This window comes from Sminthopsis crassicaudata, chromosome 1, assembly GCF_048593235.1.
Source record: "Sminthopsis crassicaudata isolate SCR6 chromosome 1, ASM4859323v1, whole genome shotgun sequence".
NCBI classification, from domain to species: domain Eukaryota; kingdom Metazoa; phylum Chordata; class Mammalia; order Dasyuromorphia; family Dasyuridae; genus Sminthopsis; species Sminthopsis crassicaudata.
The window spans coordinates 543033594-543056516 of NC_133617.1; the positions used below are offsets into that span (position 1 = coordinate 543033594).

The 22923-nt window shown below is 34.3% G+C and overlaps 1 protein-coding gene across 1 annotated transcript in view; it reads left to right on the plus strand.

The window, feature by feature from the left end:
• MAN2A1 (mannosidase alpha class 2A member 1) overlaps positions 1 to 22923 on the plus strand; it is a 169898-nt gene that overhangs the window by 69417 nt on the left and 77558 nt on the right. Inside the window, exons 7-10 of the mRNA XM_074281943.1 lie at positions 2025 to 2198; positions 3874 to 4060; positions 12844 to 13021; positions 16249 to 16451. Coding sequence (XP_074138044.1) covers positions 2025 to 2198; positions 3874 to 4060; positions 12844 to 13021; positions 16249 to 16451 — 742 coding nt within the window. The remainder of the gene's footprint in view (positions 1 to 2024; positions 2199 to 3873; positions 4061 to 12843; positions 13022 to 16248; positions 16452 to 22923) is intronic.

The following is a 22923-nucleotide window of genomic DNA, read 5'->3' on the forward strand; positions in this document are numbered from 1 at the left end:
CTGGTTCTGCTCATTTCACTCAGCAACAGTTGATTTATAATTATAAAATTATAAAATTCATAATAAAAAAAGAATCATTTGCATAGATGGTAACAATCCCTGTAAGCTAATGAAATCATCAAGATTATCAAGATACCATATTATAGATGGAGAAATGAAAGGAGTTTTGAATAAAGCCTTGTTCGACATCCATGATCAGTTGGCTTGACCTGGATGAAGGTCCAGATAAGGAAGGGAGACTGATACAGGACATTACTATAAGGAGGAAAATAAGAAAGAGAAATTAGTGTCAGGAAAATCTAGAATAAAAAAAAATATCAAGAAAGAAGATAATCAACAACATTAGAAGCTACAAAGAGATAAGAATTGACATTTAAGGAATCATTGGTAACTTTGGAGAGTATGGTTTCATTTGAATGATGAGGTTAGAAGCTAGATTTTAGAGGGTTTTTTTAGCCAGATTATACCTTCTAAAGAAGGTAGTGAGAGGAGAGAATATGGAAGCACTAGTTAATCCACAAAACATAAAGATATATAAATATTAATTATTCATTTTAACAGTGATTTACCATGCTTTATGTATCAAATGAGGCCAAGGAGTGATCTTTGATCTTTTTGTTGCCAGTGGCATGTAGCCTTTGAGCTACAACTCCACAGAGAGGTTCTCCATTTCATAAAATCATATAGGACCACGATGATATAGTGGAGACCTGGACTCAGGAAGACTTGAGTCATTCTTCCTGAGTTCAAATTCAGCCTCTGATATGAGATGAACAAATTACTCTACCCTGTTTGCCTCAGTTTCCTTAGCTGTAAAACAAATTGAAGAAAGGGTAAACCACTCATTTATTTTTGCTTAAAAAAAACCCAATAAAACAATACCTGGGATCACAGAATAGCATAAGACTGAAACAACTAAAAAACAACAAAATGTGTAAATCCATGGGGATGTATCATAGGCAAAAACAAAATAGGCTCTGCCTTCAAGGAGAGACAGGCTTGTATTGCTGTGGAGGGAGAAAGACAAACACATGTCTAATCTTGTATATATTATATTGTATATTATACATTATTTGTAGGTATTATTAATTCAAGTATTTAAAATATTCATCTTTAAAACAGCCTAAATGTATCCAGATGTTGATGTTCTTATGATTATAGTTGTGCCATTTAGTCTTTGTAGTACCCTGATCAAATCACTTAACTCTTATGAAGCTCAATTTCTTTATCTGGAAAATGTAAGTAATGTACTTAATGACTTTGAGATTCCTTTCAACTCTAAATCTATGATCCTACAATTCTGTTCATTCTTTATAAGCAGCTAGTACCAATAAAACGTCACTATCTCTCAGTTGAGGTTAATTTGAAATTTTGTGCTTTAGAAAACTATTTCTTCGTGGATTAGTGACTATTTTCATGGGATTGAGAAATGCTTTAGTCAGAAAATTTACTAAAATAGGATCAGCTTTGTAAAGTGGGATGCTTTACAGATTTTTATCATCTATTCTGCATTTTTCCTCTTATATATGAGAACATGTGGGATATTAGAAAAGTAGAAAAGACAGCTTTAAAAATCTTCTTTTAAGTGGAGGGAGCAGGGTTGGCTCCATAGACTTTATTCCATATTGTTATTTAAAAGCGAGTTTCTAAACTATGTTCTGTTAATAAATAAAATAGTCCAAGCATGACACTGGGAAGGCAGAGATATAACAAAATTATATCAGTTTATTGTTTAATTTAAAAACTGCAGTTTCCCACAGTAATTTCAGTTAGCGTTTGTCTGACTTTATACTGTGCTTTGATTATTCTAACATGTCTTATTAGAATATGCTAATATTCTAGGGCAGTTGGACAAGGTAAGACACTATATGGGTTGGCTTTTCTCACACCTAGGAGAAGAAAGCTGGTCCTGTCCTAGCACTGTGATGTTTTAGTTTTGAATCTCATATAGTGGCTAATATTGTATATTTTGTCTAATTTACCAATGTTTTAAAAACATTTTAATTGTAACTTTTTTTCAATAGGAGTGAAACCTAGATCAGGCTGGGCTATTGATCCATTTGGACATTCACCAACAATGACATATCTGCTGAAACGCACTGGATTTTCCAACATGCTTATTCAGAGAATTCATTATGCAATTAAAAAACACTTTGCAGCCACAAAGTCACTAGAATTTTATTGGAGACAAAATTGGGGTATGTACAGTTATCAAAAATAAAAAAGACAGCACCTGACAAAGTAATGTACTTCTTATGAGGGTTTGAATAACACTCCTCAAATTTCAAGTCTTTTTTTTTTTTTTTTTTTTTAATTTAATTTTTATTTAGAAGGTTAAAACTATCCAAAAATCAGGGTGCATAGAGTATGCACATTGTGACCATATCTGTTGACAGCACCTGATTATGTAATCTTAGAAACATTTTAGAAATCAGTTTTAGACTTGGGATAGTAAGGTGGCAATGCTTTCTATGCAAATGGATCACATGTAAATAAAAGGTGATGATACTTTGCAAACAAATTTTCAGCGTGATACACTAAGTTGGTACTTGTTTTGAACTGTTTTCATTAAATACTTATTGCCTTTATATTTCTTGGAATATATAGCCTTTTGAAATTATATTTGTGATTTACTCACTAGGTACATCTACATCAAGCTTATTGTCCTAGATCCCAAAGCAATTTGTAATTCTACAAGTTTTTCCCTTCCTGCTCTACTAACGGGTCTTACCAATAATAAGCTATACATATTTTTCTGAGAGAATTATTTATTTGGACTCTCTCTGCTAATCTCTAGTCTCTTTCAGACATCTCTAACTGGATGGCCCCAAAACATCTTAATTAAACTCACTATGTGCAAAGTAGAATTTAATATCTTTTCCCTCTATGCCCTCCTCCCCAACCCCTTCTACCTTCCTGGTAATACAGAGAGCAATACCCTCCCGGACCTTCAGGCTCACAACTGAAAAACAATCCTGTGCTCTTCAACTATCACTATATCCCTCCTCCTCCCCCAACCAGGCTGCTGGGAAGGCCTCTCTATTTCACTTTGATACAACTTTTTCATATATTCCTTGTGTTCTTTGACAAAGCCATCACTCTAAGCCCTTAGCACCTCACACTTTGATTATTTTACTATTCTGCTGATTGGTCTGCCTGCCTCATTTCTTTGTCTTCTAAGCCTCCCTCCTCAGCAAGCAAAATGATTTTCCTACAGCACAGGTCTGACAACATCGCATACCTTTCTTCCTCCCCCCACCTAAATTCCAGTGATTTCCTCTCACGTCCAATATCAAATTAAAAAACCCTTTGTTCAAAACCCTTCCTAATCAGCCCATTCCCACTCTGCTAATATTTTTACATTTTTTCCCTGCCGTGTACTCTTTGATTCAGTGACATTGGCTTGCTTTTATATAAACAAATTCCTCCATCATTTAGTTCTGGGATTTTTTTTCTGGCTGTCCCCCATGTCTAGAATACCCTCCCTTCTCCTCTTTGCCTCCTGCCTTCCCCAACTTCTTTTTATGTCCCAACTAGAATCCTGTCTCTTACAGGAATCTTTTCTTGACCCTTCTTAATTCTTATGCTTTTCTTCTGCTGATACTTTCTTCATTTCTATATATTTATTTGCTTGTTGTTTCCTCTATTAGGTTGTGCATTCTTTGAGGACTGGGACAGTCTCCACCCATTTGTGTTTATTGGTTAGCACAATAACTAGCACTTAGTAGTCACTTAGTCAGTATTTACTGATTATATTTATGAAATTAGTTCCATCACTCTTCCAAACACTCCCCCCATATGATTAAATAAAAATTTTAGAGAAATTTGGAGTAAAATTGTTAATAATATTCATTGTTATATTCTTAATTTTAGATTTGGGATCTAGTACAGATATATTTTGCCATATGATGCCATTTTATAGTTATGATATCCCTCATACTTGTGGGCCTGATCCTAAAATATGTTGCCAGTTTGATTTTAAACGACTTCCTGGAGGTAGAGTCAGCTGTCCCTGGAGAGTCCCTCCAGAAGCAATACATCAAGGAAATGTCAATCACAGGTACTCTTAAACTTTGCTAATGTCTGCATTCTTTTTCTTTCATAAAATGTTTTCTGCACAATAAGTATTCAGTTAATATCTTGTTAAAAGATTATTGGAAACAGATAAAACAGCTCTTTATACTGTGGTTTCAGATATATAACCATTAGGTCCACTATGGAGGGCGGACAGCACTATGCTGTCGATCTCTTTATTCTTGTCCACTTCATTGGCTTCTCTTATATATGAATCGCTGTATATACTTTTGTACTTTTTCTTAGTTCTTGACAAAATTGGTAAAATTATATGTCACTAAAATGCATTTATTTTTATTATATTTGAATGTGTTAATTACTTAATTATGAATGTATTTAAAAGTGATCCCAGTGATCATGAGGAGTGTTTCAATAGACGGTTTGAAGCTATTAAAGTTTAATATTAACTTAAACTGCTTAATCTTAGTTCTAGTAACCTTAAACTTACTAAGACTTGGGGTATCCTGTATATTGTACAATTCTTTAAATTGTGTTTTCTGAGTTGGAGGAAAATGTTAATATTTATGTTTAATAAGCATTTAATCCAACATTGTATGAGTGAGTGATGTTATTATTTTAAAAAAAATGACTGCCAGTAATGAATCTCATTATAATTAAGTGTATAATATTCAGTTCCTTTTCATTTTATTGCTTTTTAGATTGTTGAATCATTGAGAATGAGATTTATGCTGTTTCTCTATTTCAGCTTCCATTATCTGGTTCAGTCCTTTGCACATGTTAGGCTCTTATAATTGGTTGTTGTTATAAGCAAAACTTGCAAATAATTATGTATAAATAAATTATATATGGGAAAAATAGGAAATAATCAACAGAGAGGAGAGACTATAAGAAAGATTTGGGAAAGATTTACTTTAGAAGGTAGAATTTTAGTTTGACCTTGAAGGAAGCCAGGAAAGGGAAATGAGAAGGGAGAACATTCCATGCATGAATGATAACCACTGAGAATGTCCAATCAGCAGGAGCTAGAATATTTTATGTAAAGAACAGCAAGGAGGCCATTATCAGTGATTTGGGGCCAGAGGAGACAGAGAAATGGAGAAAGAGAGAGAGAAAAGAAAATGAAGAGAGACATGGAGAAAGGGAGAGAGCGAGAGAGGGAAATATGGTTGTGAAGGGTTTTGAATTATGAACTATAGAACTTTATATTTGATCTTGGAAATGATAACTATTGGAGTTTATTAAGTAAAGGAGTGATATGGTGGATCTGTACTTTATAAAAGACCAACCAGCAGAGACTGTTGGAACATTTCAGATGTGAGATGATGAGGGCCTGCATCAGATCAGAATGATGCCAGTACTAAAGGAGAGAAGAAGGCATGTTATATATATTGTAAAGGTAAAATCAGGAGGCCTAGGCAACAGATTGTATATAGGGGGAGTGAGGGATAGTGGAGAGTTCAGCATCCCTAGGTTTCAAGCCTGAGGCTCTAGGGGAAGGGATGTTGTCCTCTGCAGTAATAGGGAAGGTCATAGGAGGGGTAGAATTCAGGAGGAAGGATAATGAATGTTCTAGAATATGGACATTTGAGAGCTGAGATGGTAACTAAATCCATGGGAGCTGATGAGATCACCAAGTAAAGATTTCTAGAAGGAGAAAAGAAGATGGCACAGGACCATGGAGAACCAGAACAGGACAGCCCTGGACACACATGGTTATTGGGTGTGATAGGGATGCAGATATAGCAAAAGAGACTGGGGGTGAGATGGGGTTAGATTGATAGGAGGATAGCCAGAAGCAAGAAAAATGTCTTAAAGGCAGAAAATTAAGGTCAAGAAAATGATCAACAATTCAAAGGTTGAAAGAATTGAGGAAAGGCCATAGAACTTGGAAATTAAGGGATCTTTGGTAACTTTGAATAGCGAGTAGTCTGGGCTGAATGGTAAGGTTAGAAGCCAGACTCTAGAGCAGTGGTATCAAACTTACATAGAAATGGGGTCTGCTAATCCATATATAAAGATCTCTGTGGGTAGCAGCTAGGTGGTGCAGTGGATAGAGCACCAGCCCTGAAGTCAGGAGGACCGGAGTTCAAATATGGCCTCAGATACTTAACATGTCCTGGCTGTGTGACCCTGGGCCAGTCACTTAACCCCAATTGTCTCAGCAAAAAAAACAAACCAAAAACTCTGAGGCTCACTTGGTGATTGTTTTATAATATAACATTATTTGTGTTTTCTTGTATTTTTATTTTGCTGTTAAATGTTATTCCAATTAAATTTTAACCTCATTTGAGACCTATGTAACACCTCTGCAGTAGAAGCACATCTGCTACTTCATTAGGTAGCTTAGCTAGGCATTGAGCTAAATTTAAGGATAAAACTCTTTGCTCTGAAAGACTTTACAATTTAATGACAAAGACAACATTTAAAAAAAAAAAAACAAAACTTAAGCAGAAAATTGGGAGGGGAGAGCTAGGACAAATAAAAGTAACGGGGTTTGATGAGGCAGTCCAAAGGAGTGCCCCTATTTGAAATATGAAAAGCTGGATGATCTGGACTCCATCCTTAAATGGAGGTTCTCAAAGATGTGGAGGGATAAGAATAGTTAGATAATTTGGCCAGGAATTTGTACATTTGTTTTTGAGTTTGCCAGCAAGGGTGGTTCTTCTAAGGAGGTCCAGTAGAATCACATTGTTCAGTGAGAGAGCAGTGCTTTTGTAGGATTGGAGAGTAATGGAAATAGAATAAAAGTTGGTGAAGTTCCTTGTTGCTGATCTGATGCTTGCTGCTGATCTGGTGAAAAATCCTGTTGTGTTTTTTTTTTAAACCAGTTTTAGGATTAGGGGTTTCTGTATAACAGGATGTGGAGGACTAGGCTGTTTCTCAAATGGCTTTTGCTACAGGATACTGTAGCATATCCTGTTTTGGGGTTTTGCATTGCAAGTACTAATAAAAGAGTGTGTTCAACTCTTTGTGACCTCTTTGGAGTTTTCTTTTTCAGAGATACTGGAGTGGTTTATCATTTCCTTCTGCTCACAGATGAGTAAACTGAAGCAAGCAGGATTAAGTGATTTGCTCAGGGTCACACAGCTAATGGTGTCTGAGATCATATCTGAACTCAGTCCAGTACTCTATCCACTGTGCCAAGCTGCCCCATATAGACATATACATGTAAATAAAATGGAAGTGATTCAAAATGGAGTGGTTCTGGATCTACAAAGGAGAGGGCTTTGTCCTCCATTCTGAAAAAGCTTCAGGGAAAGAGGGTCCTCAAGAAATGTGAATTTCAGGGCTGAAGTGATCTTGTAGAATAAGAAATTCCTGTTTTGCAGGTTAGACTTTGGTCTCCTGTTTTTACCCTTTTCTTGCCAAATGAAACTGAAACTCCCATTTGATTTTGGGCCTACCATTTTATTCTGCACTTGACCTCAGCTGATCTCCAGTATTTTTTGTGAAGAGGCCTCTATCCACACAGTGTTGAACATTCTCTGATCATATCCTTCATATCCCAGTCATTCTAAAACCTGTAGATCCTTATGCCTTCCTTGCCATAGCACCTAATTCCTTATTATTTTCCTCAATTTTGCTATTTCCACATTTCAACTGAACATCATCCAGCCCTTTCACAATGCCCTGTGGAGTTCTGTAGGTGACAAACTTCTCTTCTTCCTAAGTCTTTCCTTCTAGCTACAGTTAATATTGAAATCTGTCTTTCCCCCAAAGCCTCTTTGGCCATTCTTTCTTCTACTGGCTGATACTTCATTCATTCTCCTTGGTTAATTAATTGAGTCAAGGAAATTGTTATATTCCTTCTAGGTTTGTCTACCTTTATCCCTCAGTAATCTCCTTTGAGGTTCATGCAATTCATATTTATTATACAATCCAAATTGTAGTAGCTGTTGTCTATAGACTCATACTTACTCCTCTTTTTTTCTCAATGAGTTTACTATATGATTAACACTTTTTCTCTCTTCTTCAACTTTTGTCCTAATGCTAGGGGACTTCAACATGCATAATGACTCCCTCAAACAACCTAAGGATTCACTTCCTCAAACTATTTACTTCCCATGGCCTATTCTTTCATCCTCCCTTAGCCGTGCATAAAAGTGGTCCATATTTTTGATGCTTATTAATGCATTATTCAAGAATTCTCAGCTCCCCCTATCTAGCCACAATCTGTTGGCTTTTCACTTCTCCCTCTAGGCCTTCCCTTACACAATCCTTTTCTTTGCTGTGCCATGATCCCTCTCTCAAGCCATCTTCCCAACACTTTCTGCTCTCTCTTGTTTTCCTCATCTTTACCACTTCAGGTATCAATACAGTTTAGCATTGCACTTAAATTGCTGTCCCCATATCATATTATCTATTTTGCTCAGATAATGAAGTGGTGACTGATCAGATCTTTGATCCATAGGGAAGTCCTTGTAATTGAAAGTCCAAAGTTTAAACTTGACAATTTCAGTACCAAAACAGCAAATTTTCATGGGAGAAATCATACAGTGGGAAATGTTAGTGTTGTGGCAGAGGAGAGTAAATGAAATGGAAGAAATGGTCTTAGGAAGGAGAGACTAGGAACTCAATGGTACCCAAGAAAAGAGATTAAATAGGGTATTATTAAACGTTTTCTTAATGTTCTTCCTTATTTCCTTATTAAGGAAATGTGATTTCCTTACTGAAAATATGGGGATATCATGATGGAAAATATCCATGGATGCCATTGGATACTCTCTCTCAAGGTTTCTCTTAAGAACTTTAGAATTGATTATATGGCATGGGAGAGCCTAGCATAGGACTGCCCTACATGGGATGCCTTCATCAGAGAAGGTGCTGTGCTGTAGGGGCAAAGCAGAATTGGATAGCTCAGAAGAAACACAAAACACATAAAGTGAAAGAGTCCAACCCAAATATTTATAGAGACCATTTGTGTCTAACTTGTGAGCAGAGCATTCCAAACTCTAGTGATCTGATCAGCCATAGCCAGACACACTTTAACTTGACTCTTAAATAAAGTGGTGCCATTTTCATCCTCTTTGAGAATGAAGGACAACATTCCAGTGATACTCCCTTTACTAAAACTTTAAGAGAGAGGGACAGAGAGGTTTGGGAAAGGGAAGGTCCGTCCATCCATCCATCCATCCATCCAATCTATCCACACACCTACCCACACCATGCATAGTTTGTAGCGACAATGAGACTGTTGTAAGGATAGGAAATAAGATTAGTCTTTTTGCACCAGCATATAAGCTAGCTCCTGTCACATGGAAGAATGATTAAAACTTATATTAAGTGATTACTATGTATAATGCATTGTGCCAAACATGTAGAAAAGTAAGACTGCTTTCAAGGAGCTCACAACCTAATGAGGGAGCCCACGTATGGAAATTTTCAACTGTAAGTCATGAATTTATGTATTAATATTTCTAAGTATGAAGGACAGTCAAAAATAAAAGGTCATGCTAAAAGAAATTACACAAATTTTTAAAAAAATACACTTATGGTAAAGATATAGAAATGGAATAACCTCAAAAGAGGATGCAGGAGGATAGTAGAGGGCATTCAGATTTGGTATCTGACAAAGAATGTTTAGGCCAAAAGTGAGAAAATAAAAAATCAGAATCAAAGTTAATAGAAAAAGAAGCAGAACAAATTAAGTGACTTTTTTTTTTTTTTTTTTTTCCTTTAAGAGCACCAAATGAGAATGTTAAGAGATTAGAGGGAAGAATCACTGAAAGAAACAGTTTTGAATCATATGCTTCTCTATATGGGCAAGGATAGGTGACACATAAAATTAACCATTTCAATAAATAAATAGGATTTAAAATAGGACAAATAAAGGTGAATAGTTGAAGGGAGAAGACTCTATGAGAAAAGACTAACATTAAAGTAGTAGAAGCAAAATTATTTTCAGGGATAGAGTGCTCACTTAAAAGAAAAGAATAAAAGTCAATACCAAAGTCACAGATGTAAGAAAATAAAAGCCTAATAATCATAATCTTAAATGTGAATAGATTAAATATCTGAATAAAATGAAGTTCAATGTCAGAATGGATAAGGACAGTTTGTATTGTATAAGAAAGACAACAGAAAATATATATCTGTGAAAAATGAAAATAAAAGTCTGGAAAAAATTACTGTTAGATGGTTTCATAAATTTATAGCTATGTCATTAGACAAGCAAAAACAATATTTATTATATTAAAAGATAATTAGTGAAATTACATTGTACTTACAGATAACACAGGTGAAAATAATTATTAAGCAATTATACTAAGTAGTATAATATCTAATTTAATAAAATAAAAATAATTGAACAGCAAAAATGACATCATTTAGTGTTTTTAATATATGTCTTTTCTTAGAGCTAATTTAACTTAAAAAAAAGAAAAGAAAAACAATTGAAGAAAATGATGGAGAGCTTAGATAATTAAAACCTGTGGTATATCCTTGAATGTAATAGCAGCAAGGTAGTGCAATGGATAGAATGTTAGGTCTGGAGTCAGGGTAGCTTTATCCACCTGAGTTCAGATCTAGTCTCAGGCACTAGGCAAATTACTTAATTCTGTTTAGTTTCTTTATTTGTGAAATGAGCTGGAAAAGGAAATAACAAATCTCTCTAGTATCTTTGCCAAGAAAACCCCCACTGGGGTCACAAAGAGTCAGGCATAATTGAAATGACTAAACAACATAACAAAATGTAAGTCTTTGCCTGACATATATCTTCATGTTGGATGCAGAGAACTTAGAAATTTTCAAAAGCAGAGATTCAAATCTTATCCTTTGTAAGCTGTAAGGTAATAAAAATAGTGATGTAGGGAATCCAAGCAAAAGATACAGATGAAGACAGTATTGATATTTTGACTAATGAGCCAGGAATGGAGACTGGAGATGGAGTGTCATGGGTGAGGAACAGCAAGGTCAGTTTGGCTTCCTTGAAGAGAGACAGACAGAGAAACTGAATCTGTGTGTGTGTGTGTGTGTGTGTGTGTGTGTGTGTGTGTGTGTGTGTGTGTGTGTGTGTGTTTTGAAAGACTTTACATGCCACACAGCCAAATTTTTATTTGGTCTTAGAAGTAATTTGGCCACTGTAGTCACTTGAGTAATAGAAAGAAAAATGGTTATACTTGAGCTTAAGGAACATCATATATATTTGCGATTAAAAAAAAAAAAATCTTAAAAGAAATAATGAAAAAGTGGGAATGAAAGGTGAATAGCAGTTATAGAACTTAAATTACATTATAAATCAGTAATTATCTGAACTATTTGGTACTAATTTTAAAAAAAGTAAAAAAGTAGGTCAGTAAAACAGTCTAGATAAAAAAAACTGAAACATACAGTAAATCCAGTATTCATTAAACCCAAGAACATTGCATACTTTTGGAAGATTTTACTTGTTGCTAAGAATTGCTTGGAAAACTGTAAAACAAACTAGTAAAAAAAAAAAAAAGTTTTAAAGTTTTACAATAGTCTCTTTGTCCTTGTATCAAAATGATTATTCATTCTAAATATAAAAAGTCACATAACGTTTAAAAAAACCCCAACAAAAAGAGATATCTTTCACTAATGGAATTACTGAATCTGGACAAAACAAATTAAAAAGTGTATGTCTAAACAAAACCAATGCTGATAGGATAAAAAGGGAAGCTTTTAGTTACGAAAAAAAAAATTTGCCTTTCATGTCTCTGATAAGAGTGTGATTTTCGTTATGAATAAGGAATTATGATAAATATTTAAGACAAAGTTCTATTCTTTAATAGGCTATGTACAAACAGTTCTCCAAGAAGTGTGAAAGCTATTATAACCATTACTTCAAATCACTAATAATAAGAAAAAGGCTAGTTAAAATAACTTGCTGGAATTACTGTATTCACAGAAAATTTATTACCTATGACAAAAATGTGAATAGTTAACATTATAGGTATTTAAAAACAAGCACATTAATGCCTTTTTTTGGTAGAACTGTAAGTTGATCATCTGTTCTTGAAAGCAATTTGGAATTGTATTTTAAAAGGTACTCATTCCCACACCCAGAAATTCCCCTACTAATGTGTGTGAGAGAGAAAATGTGTGAGTGAGTGTGTGTGTGTATTCACCTCTAAAGAGGAGAAAAACAGAAACTTAAGGTCTTATCCACACCAAAATAAGGATATTGCAGAATTTTTTATGCTAATATAAAAATAGGGCTGAAAAAACAAACGAGTTCACAAATGTAATGGAATGCTACTATATCATAAGAAACAACAGATGTGAGAGATTCAGAGAAACATGAGAAAGCTTATTAGAAATCAGTTAATAATGAAGTAAGAACCAGAGAAGCAATATATACAATTTCTACAAATTCTAAGTTCGAAGAACAATAAAAAGAAAATGAATATTTTTAAAATACTTTTTTTACTCTGGAGTAGAGCAGAGAAAAACTTAACCTCCACTTTTTCTTAGAGACATAGGAGACTATGGATATTGATTGCTTAATATGTTTATAATTACTGATGAATAGGATGGTTTTGTAAAACTGCATTTTCTTTTAAAGTTCCTTTTTTCCCTCAAGGACTGGAGAATTAGAGCTATATGGAGAGGAAAGGAGAGATATATTTGGAAATAAAAGTGTATCAGTTAGATAAACAATTTAAAACAATCTATTTTTTTTACAGCAAATTTATTTATATTGGAATTTAATTTCATTTATTATTACTATTTTTATCTCATACATATATAGACATACAGCATTTTTCATTATTTATAACTTTTTTTCTTTTTGGTCAAAGGACTTTTCCCCTCATTCTAAATTTTATTAAACTAATTTTTTTTTTAAAGGGCATGGATGTTGTTAGACCAATACAGAAAGAAGTCAAAACTTTACCGTACTAAAGTACTCTTGGCTCCTCTAGGAGATGATTTCCGTTATACTGAAAGCTCAGAATGGGATCAGCAGTACCAGAATTATCAGAGAATTTTTGATTATTTGAATTCTCAACCCGAATTACATGTTAAGGTAATTTGAAAATATTTAGATATAAGTAATGTAGTTAAAGTTGAGGTTTCTTAATAAAATTGTTCTAATTTCTTTGCATTGTGTTTCTCTGTCTTTTAGAATTATAGTAGATTTTATGTAAAACTACATTATTGAGATGAAAATCATTTCCTCCAGAATCAAACTATAAAGTCCTCTGTTCGTCGTTTAAATTCTTATGTTCTGATCTCTTCCTACTTTTTCAATCTTCTTTAACTTTGCTCTCCTCCATACCCTCTATGATTCAACTATACAAGTGTTGTCAAATTCAGATAGAAAGTTATCTCCCTGGGTTGCTTATTGACTTAGAAAAACAAATTAATGTTTTCTGTATTTTATTATATTTTATTAAACATTTCCAAATTGCAATTTCAGTCTGGTTCCAGCTGAAAGAAACTAATGGTAAAGAAGTCAGCACCTCGGAACTATATGGAGTCAGTCTTCTCTGAACTATGAAAGCTTAATTTGCAGGTCTCTAGCATAACCCTTTTTTCTCGATTCTATGGCTTCCTTTTTGGAATACTTTGCCTCCCCACCTCTGCTCCTTAGTTTTTCTCTGGCTTCCTTCAAGACTAGACTTAAAACGTGGGGCTTCCAGGAGGGCTATGGCTTTCCCCTTTGAAATTTCTTTCATCTCCTTCACATATCTCATATTACCTAATTCTTTATGTATTGTCTCTCCCAGAGTAAAGTACACTCCTTGAGGGTAAGGATTTTTAAAAAAATGTTTGGAAAATTTCTAGTGCTTAGCATTATGCCTGGCACATAGTTAACTACTTTAAGTATTTGTTGGTCAACTAACTTACTTTATAAGATTTTGAGTCTGATTTTTTTTTTCCTTAAAGAAGGGAGAATTTATTGTCTTTTATTTGGTTAAAAATATAAGGACATAATGATTCTAATGCCATAATTTTCTCTTGATGGATTTTTTTTCCTGTGATTGAGTCACAATATGATCTATGCTTAGAGACTAAATCTATTAGTGCCACTCTCAGGTGATCAGAAATGAGAGGAGGAAATACAATTCAGTATTATATTGAGGATGTTGTCATTGATATGATTGCTTTACACACATTCATTCACAATTGTAAATATTGAGAACTTGACTTATTTTTTTTTTAACCCAGAGAACCAAAATAAAATAATTTGAAATTATACGCATTTTAAGGAATCAATATATCAAGTGCTTTAGATAGTTGTTTAGAATCTCAGAGCACTAAGCATTAATAGAAAAATTTATCTTGTCTTTATTTGTATTTTTAATCTATTATAATGCCAATGTATGGGCTTTTTATTTTAAATTTCAATTTAGTTGACATTATTAAGCACCTACTATATGCCACTTACTATGTTTTCTGTGTTTTATTATATTTTGCTAAACATTTCCAAATTAACATTCCAGTCTGATTCTGGCTGAAAGAAACTAATGGTAAAGAGATTAGGACCTCTGAACTATACTGAATCAGTCCTCTCAACTATGAAACCTTAATTTCATAATATTTTTCAATATTATTGATATTTAAAAAAAAAAAAGCAAAATGAGTGTTTTCTCAAAGATATCTCAAAGGTAAGTTGAGAGATTAAATGACTTTGTATTTGCTAATATCATTCCATGAGGGTAGTAACTAGGCTTATACATTCTGTCTAGTCTAATGATTCCTATCGAACCTTACTGGTGACATTACTTAATGCTCAGTATTTACTAAGCTTTAGCACCTTTCTGATGGTTGCCTTGTGCTCCTTTTTGTTAAAATCTGCATACGCCATATGTTTTTCCACTCAGAAATGACTTGTTTTATTAAAGCAATACTGAGTGACTAGACAGTATTTGATTTGCAAGAGGTTCTTGATTTGCTTGCATTTATATGCTTATCATATACTTTTACATTTCAATTGAAAGTTGAGAATTTCAAAGATGGAACTTAATTTTATTTTTGGAAAGAATCAATAAAGAAATTGTACTTTAGTTTTGCTTTCTGGGGCTTTGTGGTTCAAGCTGTTAACATGCCTAAATATAGAAAATGGATTCAAGAAAAGTGAAACATGATTTTTGTGTCTGTTCCCATGCATATATACAAAAATTATGAAATCATGAAATGAACAACTTATGCTTATAGGAGGGATTTTTTGGGCAGCTAGGTGGTGCAGTGGATAGAGCACCAGTCCTGAAGTCAGGAGGACCTGACTTCAAATCTGGTCTTAGACACTTAATGTTTCCTAGCTGTGTGACCCTGGGCAAGTTACTTAACCCCAATTGCCTCAGCAAAACAAATAAATAAATGAATAAATAAAGTAAGTAGGGATTTTTAAATCTTGTGTTCATGAACTTATTTTTCCTTAATTTTTTTGGAAAAATATTTTGATAACTATTTCAGAACAATCACTCTCTTACAATCTTATATATTTTATTTTATGAATTTAAAGCTTTAGACTTCAGAAAGGTTGGGAATCCCTGATTTAGAGAATTCCCACAGAAGTATTATTTACTTTGCATATTTTTAATATATTATACAAGACTACCTAGTATAAGCCTGCATTTTTCTCTTTTGTATTAAAGACAAATATAACCTCCAAATGATTTTCAAAAATTTAATGTTTTAATCATTAGTCAGGAACACTTGACTTAATCATATAGCTTCAAATGGATAACTATCACTTTTTTTTTTTTTTTTTTTTGTATTTTGTACTTATGCTGCTCTCTCATGGACAAATAGTTTTAAAACAATATGTTTTTATAATTTGTTGCACTAGTAGATATTCCTTTCCACTATACTATAATTTTTCATATTATTGAATCCTGTTAATCTTAAATTTGTAGGATAGTCTTCCTTCTGTTTCAAGTATTACTTATTTCTGTCATTGTTTTGTTTTGATTTATAAAATCCTGAGTTTTGGGTTTTCCACTTGTCTCTTTGAGAGATAATTTATAAGACATTTTATAAGTTAAGTGGTTTTCACTTTAGCTTCTGTTTTTGTTTTTTTTTTCCCCCACAACAGTTTGTACATGCATATAAGATCCACTTTGGTAATTTCAAATTTGTTGTAACAAAACAGTTATTAATTAGTACTTGCCAAACTTTATTATCATGCCTCTGATCAATCAAAGTATGTGTTGAAGCAGTATTTTCACTCCATACACTTGTTTTTATTACCATTCTAAAATTCCTGAACTGTTAATTGAAGAGAACAATCATGATTTTTTCAAACAGATTCAATTTGGCACTATATCGGATTATTTTGATGCCTTGCATAAAGTAGCTGCACAACATACAAAAAATGCTAAATCATTATTTCCCGTTTTGAGTGGAGATTTTTTCACATATGCCGACAGAGATGATCATTATTGGAGTGGCTATTTTACATCAAGACCCTTCTATAAACGAATGGATAGAATAATGGAGTCCTATTTAAGGTAAGTATAATAGTTTCAAAGTACATGTTCTGTAGACTTGGAGCAATAGTTTTATTTATTGAAATTATGTAATAAATGAAGTAATTAGAGATCCTGAGTTTTATTCTTGGATTCTTTTCTTTCTTCCTTGCCCCACATCATACTAATTGTGTATCAGCTAAAATAATATTTATTAATACTTTATATGGAGACCATTTGTCCAGTCACCACAGCTGACCTGTGATGATCATAGAACCTTGTAGTAACTACATTGATGTGAAAAGCCTTATATTAAAGAGATGACACTTTTACTCCTAGGAGAGCCTCTCAAATTCCAGTGAAGTCCTCTTAAATTGAGAGAGAACAGAAAAGAGAGGAGCTCTCTCAAAAAACAAAAGGAAAAGTGAAGAAATCTGTGGCACCATTTTTTGATGAGGCATTGGTTTTACTGGAATTCATGATAATCCTTGTTAAAAAATTATAATCAAGGAAAAATTAAATATGTGTTATATCCTTTTAAATACTAGTTAAATCTTAATATATTGGTATTATTTCCATCAAAAATAATAAGTTGAAGTTTTCATGTAGTATAAAATTCAGTTACCTGTCAGCCTTATTGACAGTTTTGGAATAATCAGTATCATTGGTTTATTATACAACTCTATGTATATTTCCAAATTATGATATTAATGTTATAATAACATTTTAAAATTATTAAAAAAATAAAATTGTTAAAAAAAGAATTTTGGGGGGCATATGGGGTTTAAGTGATATAAAAGCTGTGAATAATGTACATGGTTAAGATGAAGAAACCTTTGGTACTATCATTTTCTGTGAAAAACCTTTTGAACAAATTTAAAATTCATTGTTAATTTCTGAATATCATTGTTTTTTTTGCCTTTGATTTTGTGAAGTTTGGAGAGTACTTGGCACTTTAATTCTTTCTACCAATTTAGATCCTCTGCTAATCTATAACTTAATATTTATAGTAATAAGATTTAGAAGGGAACTTAAAAGTTGTCCCTTTAAACAAAAGGGAACTTAAACACTCTTACTTTACAAATTGAGACATAGGCAGACAGAGGGTAAGTAATTTTATCAGTCAGAAATAGGGATATTTGGAAGAGAAAATCAGTTCTGCTTTAGACCCATTGAGTTGAGATGTTTATGGGATACATAATTTGTTTTTAGTTTTTAAATATTCGAATGCCAAGTGGTGATGAAGGATGAAGGATGACTTATAGATACGAGAGTTAGCTGAACATTAGGATTAAATCTATGGTAATAGCTTGAGAGGCAGGCACGCGCGCGCGCACACACACACACACACACACACACACACATACACACACGCGCGCGCGCGCGAGATGTGAAAAGAGTTCCCAAAAGAAAACATTATGATCTATCTACCAGTATGGGACATGATATAAATTATGCTCCATGTTTCTATTGGTTCCAAATCTGGTGTAATGGGTCATTTAGAACTTGAGTGTTCAAATAATTAATACATTTAATAAAAATATACTTAAATACCTCCAAGTAGAACAGTTCTCAGTGTGTCTAAAAAGCAATTCAATAAGATAAAAGCAGATTAAAAACTTCTGACCAGGAAGTTACAAGCAATTGGTAAAATAGTTTTCTGGATTCTTAGAAGCTTTCTGCCAAAATTCTAAAAACACCTTAATATTTTTTTTTTTTTTGCCCAAAAGAACTATAGCTGTCTCAGCTCAATCTACCTTAAAAAATCTACCTAACTATTCTGCTTCAGGCCAGCACTGCATTTTTCTTGCTCACAACACCTTGGTTAGTATTGTGGAAGTGTGCAGTTAATTCACTGTTTCCCTAGTGTCCTGGCACATAGTAAGCAAACAAGACTGAAAGGGAATATTTAGACAAAGTAAGACAAAAACCAGCTGAGAATATAGCTTCAAAAATCCAGAGAGGAGAGAATTTTCAGGAGAAGAGGATGATCAACAGTGCCAAATGGAACAGAAAATCAGGAAGGATAAAGCTGAAGAAGGATCATAGTATTTGGCATTTTAAGAAAGGATGGTAATTTTGGGAAAAAAAAAAACAGTTTCATTGGAGTGATAAAAGTCAAAAGCTAGATTACAGAGAGTTGGAGTGTGTTGAAGTATATGGCAGAGAAATTCGAGAAAAACATAAACAATTTTGGGGGTTCTGTAAGTGAAAAAGGGAGTACATGTGTGTAATATATATACGTGCTCTTCTTGAGAGGATGTTTTAGACTAGTAATATTTTTTATACATCAGGAGACTGAGACTTACTAATGGATTGGAAGAACTGGAAGGTTAGAAGGGGGTGATTGAAGGAAGAATCTGGCAAAGATGAGAAGGATTAGGATCAAAGTCACATTTATTATAGTTAGCCTTGGCAAGAAGGATTGCTTCTTCAGAAATTGTAATAAAAAGGGGGAGCACAAGGCAAACAGCTTCAGTTTTCTCAGCAAGAGATGTAGTTCTAAACCTTCAATTCTCTTCTCATAACCTTCCACAAACTCAACTGGAGTGAGATGGGGAGCCAATCAAAGAGGAATGAAAGGATTAACTTGTTGCAAAGAGTGCCCCATTGAGATTAAATGCTATCAATTTTAGTGGATCTACAATACCAATTCTATTCAGCAGCATGAGATAGATGTTGAAGAGATGACTGGTGAGAATTATGCAAGGTTCTGATTTGACCAGGGCTAAGGATCTGGAGATTTGATCATCCAACACAATGTAGAGTTAGTTGAACTCAGTTTGACTAAGACTCTGCCCAGTCAAGTAAGAAGTAAGGCAGAGAATGGCCTCTTTTACCTAGTCACTAATCTGAGAGGGGAAGACCCTGGGAGTTTCTAGACACAACAGAAATAATAGCTATTTACATTTACTTTGAGGCATTTTGGACCCAAACTGTGGCCCCAAGTGGGGCTAGATCTGGGACCTATTGTAGGCAAGTCAGGTCTCCCACTACACTACATCCAGAATTAGCTCCAGCCTTGATTAGATCTATGTCTTGCCACTGGACCCAGATGCAGGAAAAAGTGGGTGTGTGACTGTAGAGCCCTCCTTTACTTGAATGTAATTCATTTGCTTCTCATGGCATCACTCCCCAATATTTTGGTCCTCTTCAAGAACAAAGGACAAGGAGGAAGTGAACTAATTAGTTAACTCTAGTTTTAAAAAGGGAGGAACTGGAGAAGTCAAAATAAGGGTAAGTAGCTTGATAAAATACTATAGGATGGAGAGAGTAGATGTCATTATGAGGGTAAACCTAGGGACAGATGGAATTAGATATGAGTGAATGTTTAGATGGGAGGAATAACAGCTTGCATTTCTATAGAGCTGTTGAGGTTACAAATGTTTACAAATTTACAAATGTTATTTTATCCTCACCTGGTACATAGGTATTTTTAAGAGGGTTGGTAAATATCTAGGGCCGGGTCTGAAATCTCTTCCCTCCTTATTCCAGATCTGGGTCTCTAGCCATTTTGTTTTAAATTATTTTAATTACTATCTCTCTCCTTTAATCCCCATCTCTAGTCAGTTGGCCAGTATTATCAGTTCTGCATGTAGGATAATTTTTCATATTATCTCATTGTCTCTCTACTCTCACTGCCACTACTTTAGTTTAGAAATTAGTCACCTATCATTTGAAATATTGTGATAGTTCCTTCCAAATGGTTTGGTTTCCAGTCCTTTAATTCATTTCTAATATATCTGGAAGTTTAATTTTCTTAATTTGCTTTGACTTAATTCATAAATCTAACCATGTCAGTATCTTGTTCAAAAATTTTTATTGATCTTAGGGTAAAATCTTCCTTATGTTGGCAATTAAGGAGTTTCATAGTCTCTTGATTCCACCCTATCTTTCTAGCCTTATTTCACATATACATTATATATTCCAGCCAGTCTGCCTACTCGATATTTTATTTTTGGTGAAGAATGGTGATGAACTAGAGCCTGAGGGAGCTGGCTATGGAGGAGAACAAATTGCCTAAGACTATTGAAGTAATAATAGGCACCATGTGAAGTGATAATACGGAGTAGAAATATGAACTAGATTTGGGGGAGAGCATAGTGATTCATAACCTGGAACAACGATGACGTAGGCATTTATCACAAGTTATAGAGGTTTGCCATTTATTACATGAAACTTAAGCAACCATGACTAAGCAAGGTAGAATCAGATGATTTAAGCAACTTGTTTTGGGGAGGGAATGGTTTTTAAAAGACTCAGGGGAAGGGAGTAATCATGGAGGCCTAATTTAGGGAGGAAGGGGAGGAACCAGGAAGGATTTTGGATGTCCAAAGATATGCCAGTCCAGGCTGTCTCTGAGGTTGGAGACTAGATGGATAGATTAACAATGGCCTCTTGCTTCATATTATTCTATACAAACAATACAATCTGGGAAAACTGACTTGATTATAATTGATAATAGGAAAAAGGATAAACTTGTATTAGCAATTCCTGAGAAGCTGGTTTAGGTAGAATTCACAATCTGGTTTTTAGAGTTCTCATCACTGAGAAGAGTGGTTAAAAAAAAAAAGTGGTAATGGCTACAAGGGATGTAATGATGGAGAAACTGAGGCAAGATAGAGATTAGGGAGTTTTTAATATTTTATTTGAAAGGGAAAGATTTACTGGGACCAAATGGTTCCATGATTTGGTCCCAGTGCTGAATGAGACTATTGTTTCCAAGAATCCAGCATCCAGCAGCTAATGGATGGCTCCCATATACACACGTGGCTCCAAGCAACTGACCAAGTAGACTGAGGCAGTGCGGAGAGGGCGGGAATGGACTATCAATCCAGTTCTGATAAGGTAGTGCAAAGGATAGAGCATCAACCCTGAAGTCAGGAGGACCCGAGTTCAAATCGTCTTAGACATTTAACACTTCTTAGCTGGTGATCCTGGGCAAGTCACTTTACTCCAATTGCAAAAATTTAAAAAAAAAAAAAAAAAAAAAAAGCACTCTTCATTATTTTTGTAGATGTCTATTTTAGCAATATTTTATAACAATCAACTTTTCAGATGAGTCAAGAATGGGGAAAAGGTTAGTTAAAAGGGATAATTTTAATGTTTCTAAAAGAAAAGTTGACCCATCCTTCCCACAAAATTAAAAATCTAAGTCACTTAAATTCCATTAACAGAAAAGAAGAAAGTAGGCAAAATTTTGGCAACTTCACTATCTAGAAGGTAAGAGTCAAAAGAATTCAAAATATTATTTTAAAAAAAATCTTCAATGTAATCAATTATGCCCAACTTTTTGGTAATAATGCTTGCCTCCCATTTTGCCATAATTTTGCCATAATGCCCACCACCTTGGGTCTTCTTGTGTCACAGTTTCCTTTGAATATTCTACCTCAGTTTCCCTAATTGTTCTACCTCAGTTTCCCTGAATTGTTCTGCCTGGTTGCAACATCCCGCCTCCTAATCATCATGATCCAGATAAAGAGAAAAACCTTCTATCTTAGACATCATGACCCCAGACCTTCCCTACTTATCAGAATGTCCAGTACTTTCCCTCACATTGTCATTGTTCTTCTTGATCCTACTTATCAAAATGTCTTCCTTGTCACTTTGCTAGCTCAGTACTCATGTTTGCAGCCTGTTTTTTGATTTTTGATCTTTATGCTAAAGTTAGATTCTGCTTATCTGGGAGTAGGGCCTGGGATTCCAAATCACAGGTTTTTTCATGCAGCTGTCTTTCCAACCAGTTCTGGGTGTCTCTGAATTTTCAGTACCTCCCAGGTTGTGTGAACCTGGGAAAGTTATATTCACTGTTCTTCTGCTCTGCTCTTTATATATGAAAGGCTCAATTATTTTGTAGTTACACATGCTAAGCATTTCTCTTTCCTAGAACCAAGGCTCATCCTCCCCTTGTGACCAAAATGTCTACTCTTTTCTTTGAAGCTGACCCAGAACTGAGTATGGGCAGTGGAGTTACAGCATATCTCCCTATCCCGTGTTCAGTGCTGGCAGAGGGAGCTCTTGTGATCTTTTTGACAAGTTTTCCAAATACTTGGCCATCTCTGGGCTAAGTTCCTGGCATTGCTGCTGTTAGTGCAACTGCCTTCAAGGGGAACAGCTGGTGTTGCTGCGCATCTGTGCCAGGCCAACCCCCCATTCCAGTGTCACAAGATCTCTCCCTCTTAACTTTCTAAATATCTCCCTGTAATCTTCCCTTCTTTCCTTCCCTCCTTTGTTTATTTATTCATTATCTGTGTATCTGTGTATCTGTGCCACTTTAGTATTTTCTTATAGGAATTACTTTAGTTTTTTTAGAAGATACATTGGGAGAGCTTGGCTGGTATGTTCTCTCTACTTTACCATCTTGATCCTACCTCACCTGAATGTCTTTTAACCATATTTAAGGAGTTAAAAAAACTCCTGAGGATAGGCCGAGTGAATATAATAAAGATGACAATACTCCCCAAACTAATCTATTTATTTAGTGCTATACCAATCAGACTCCCAAGAAACTATT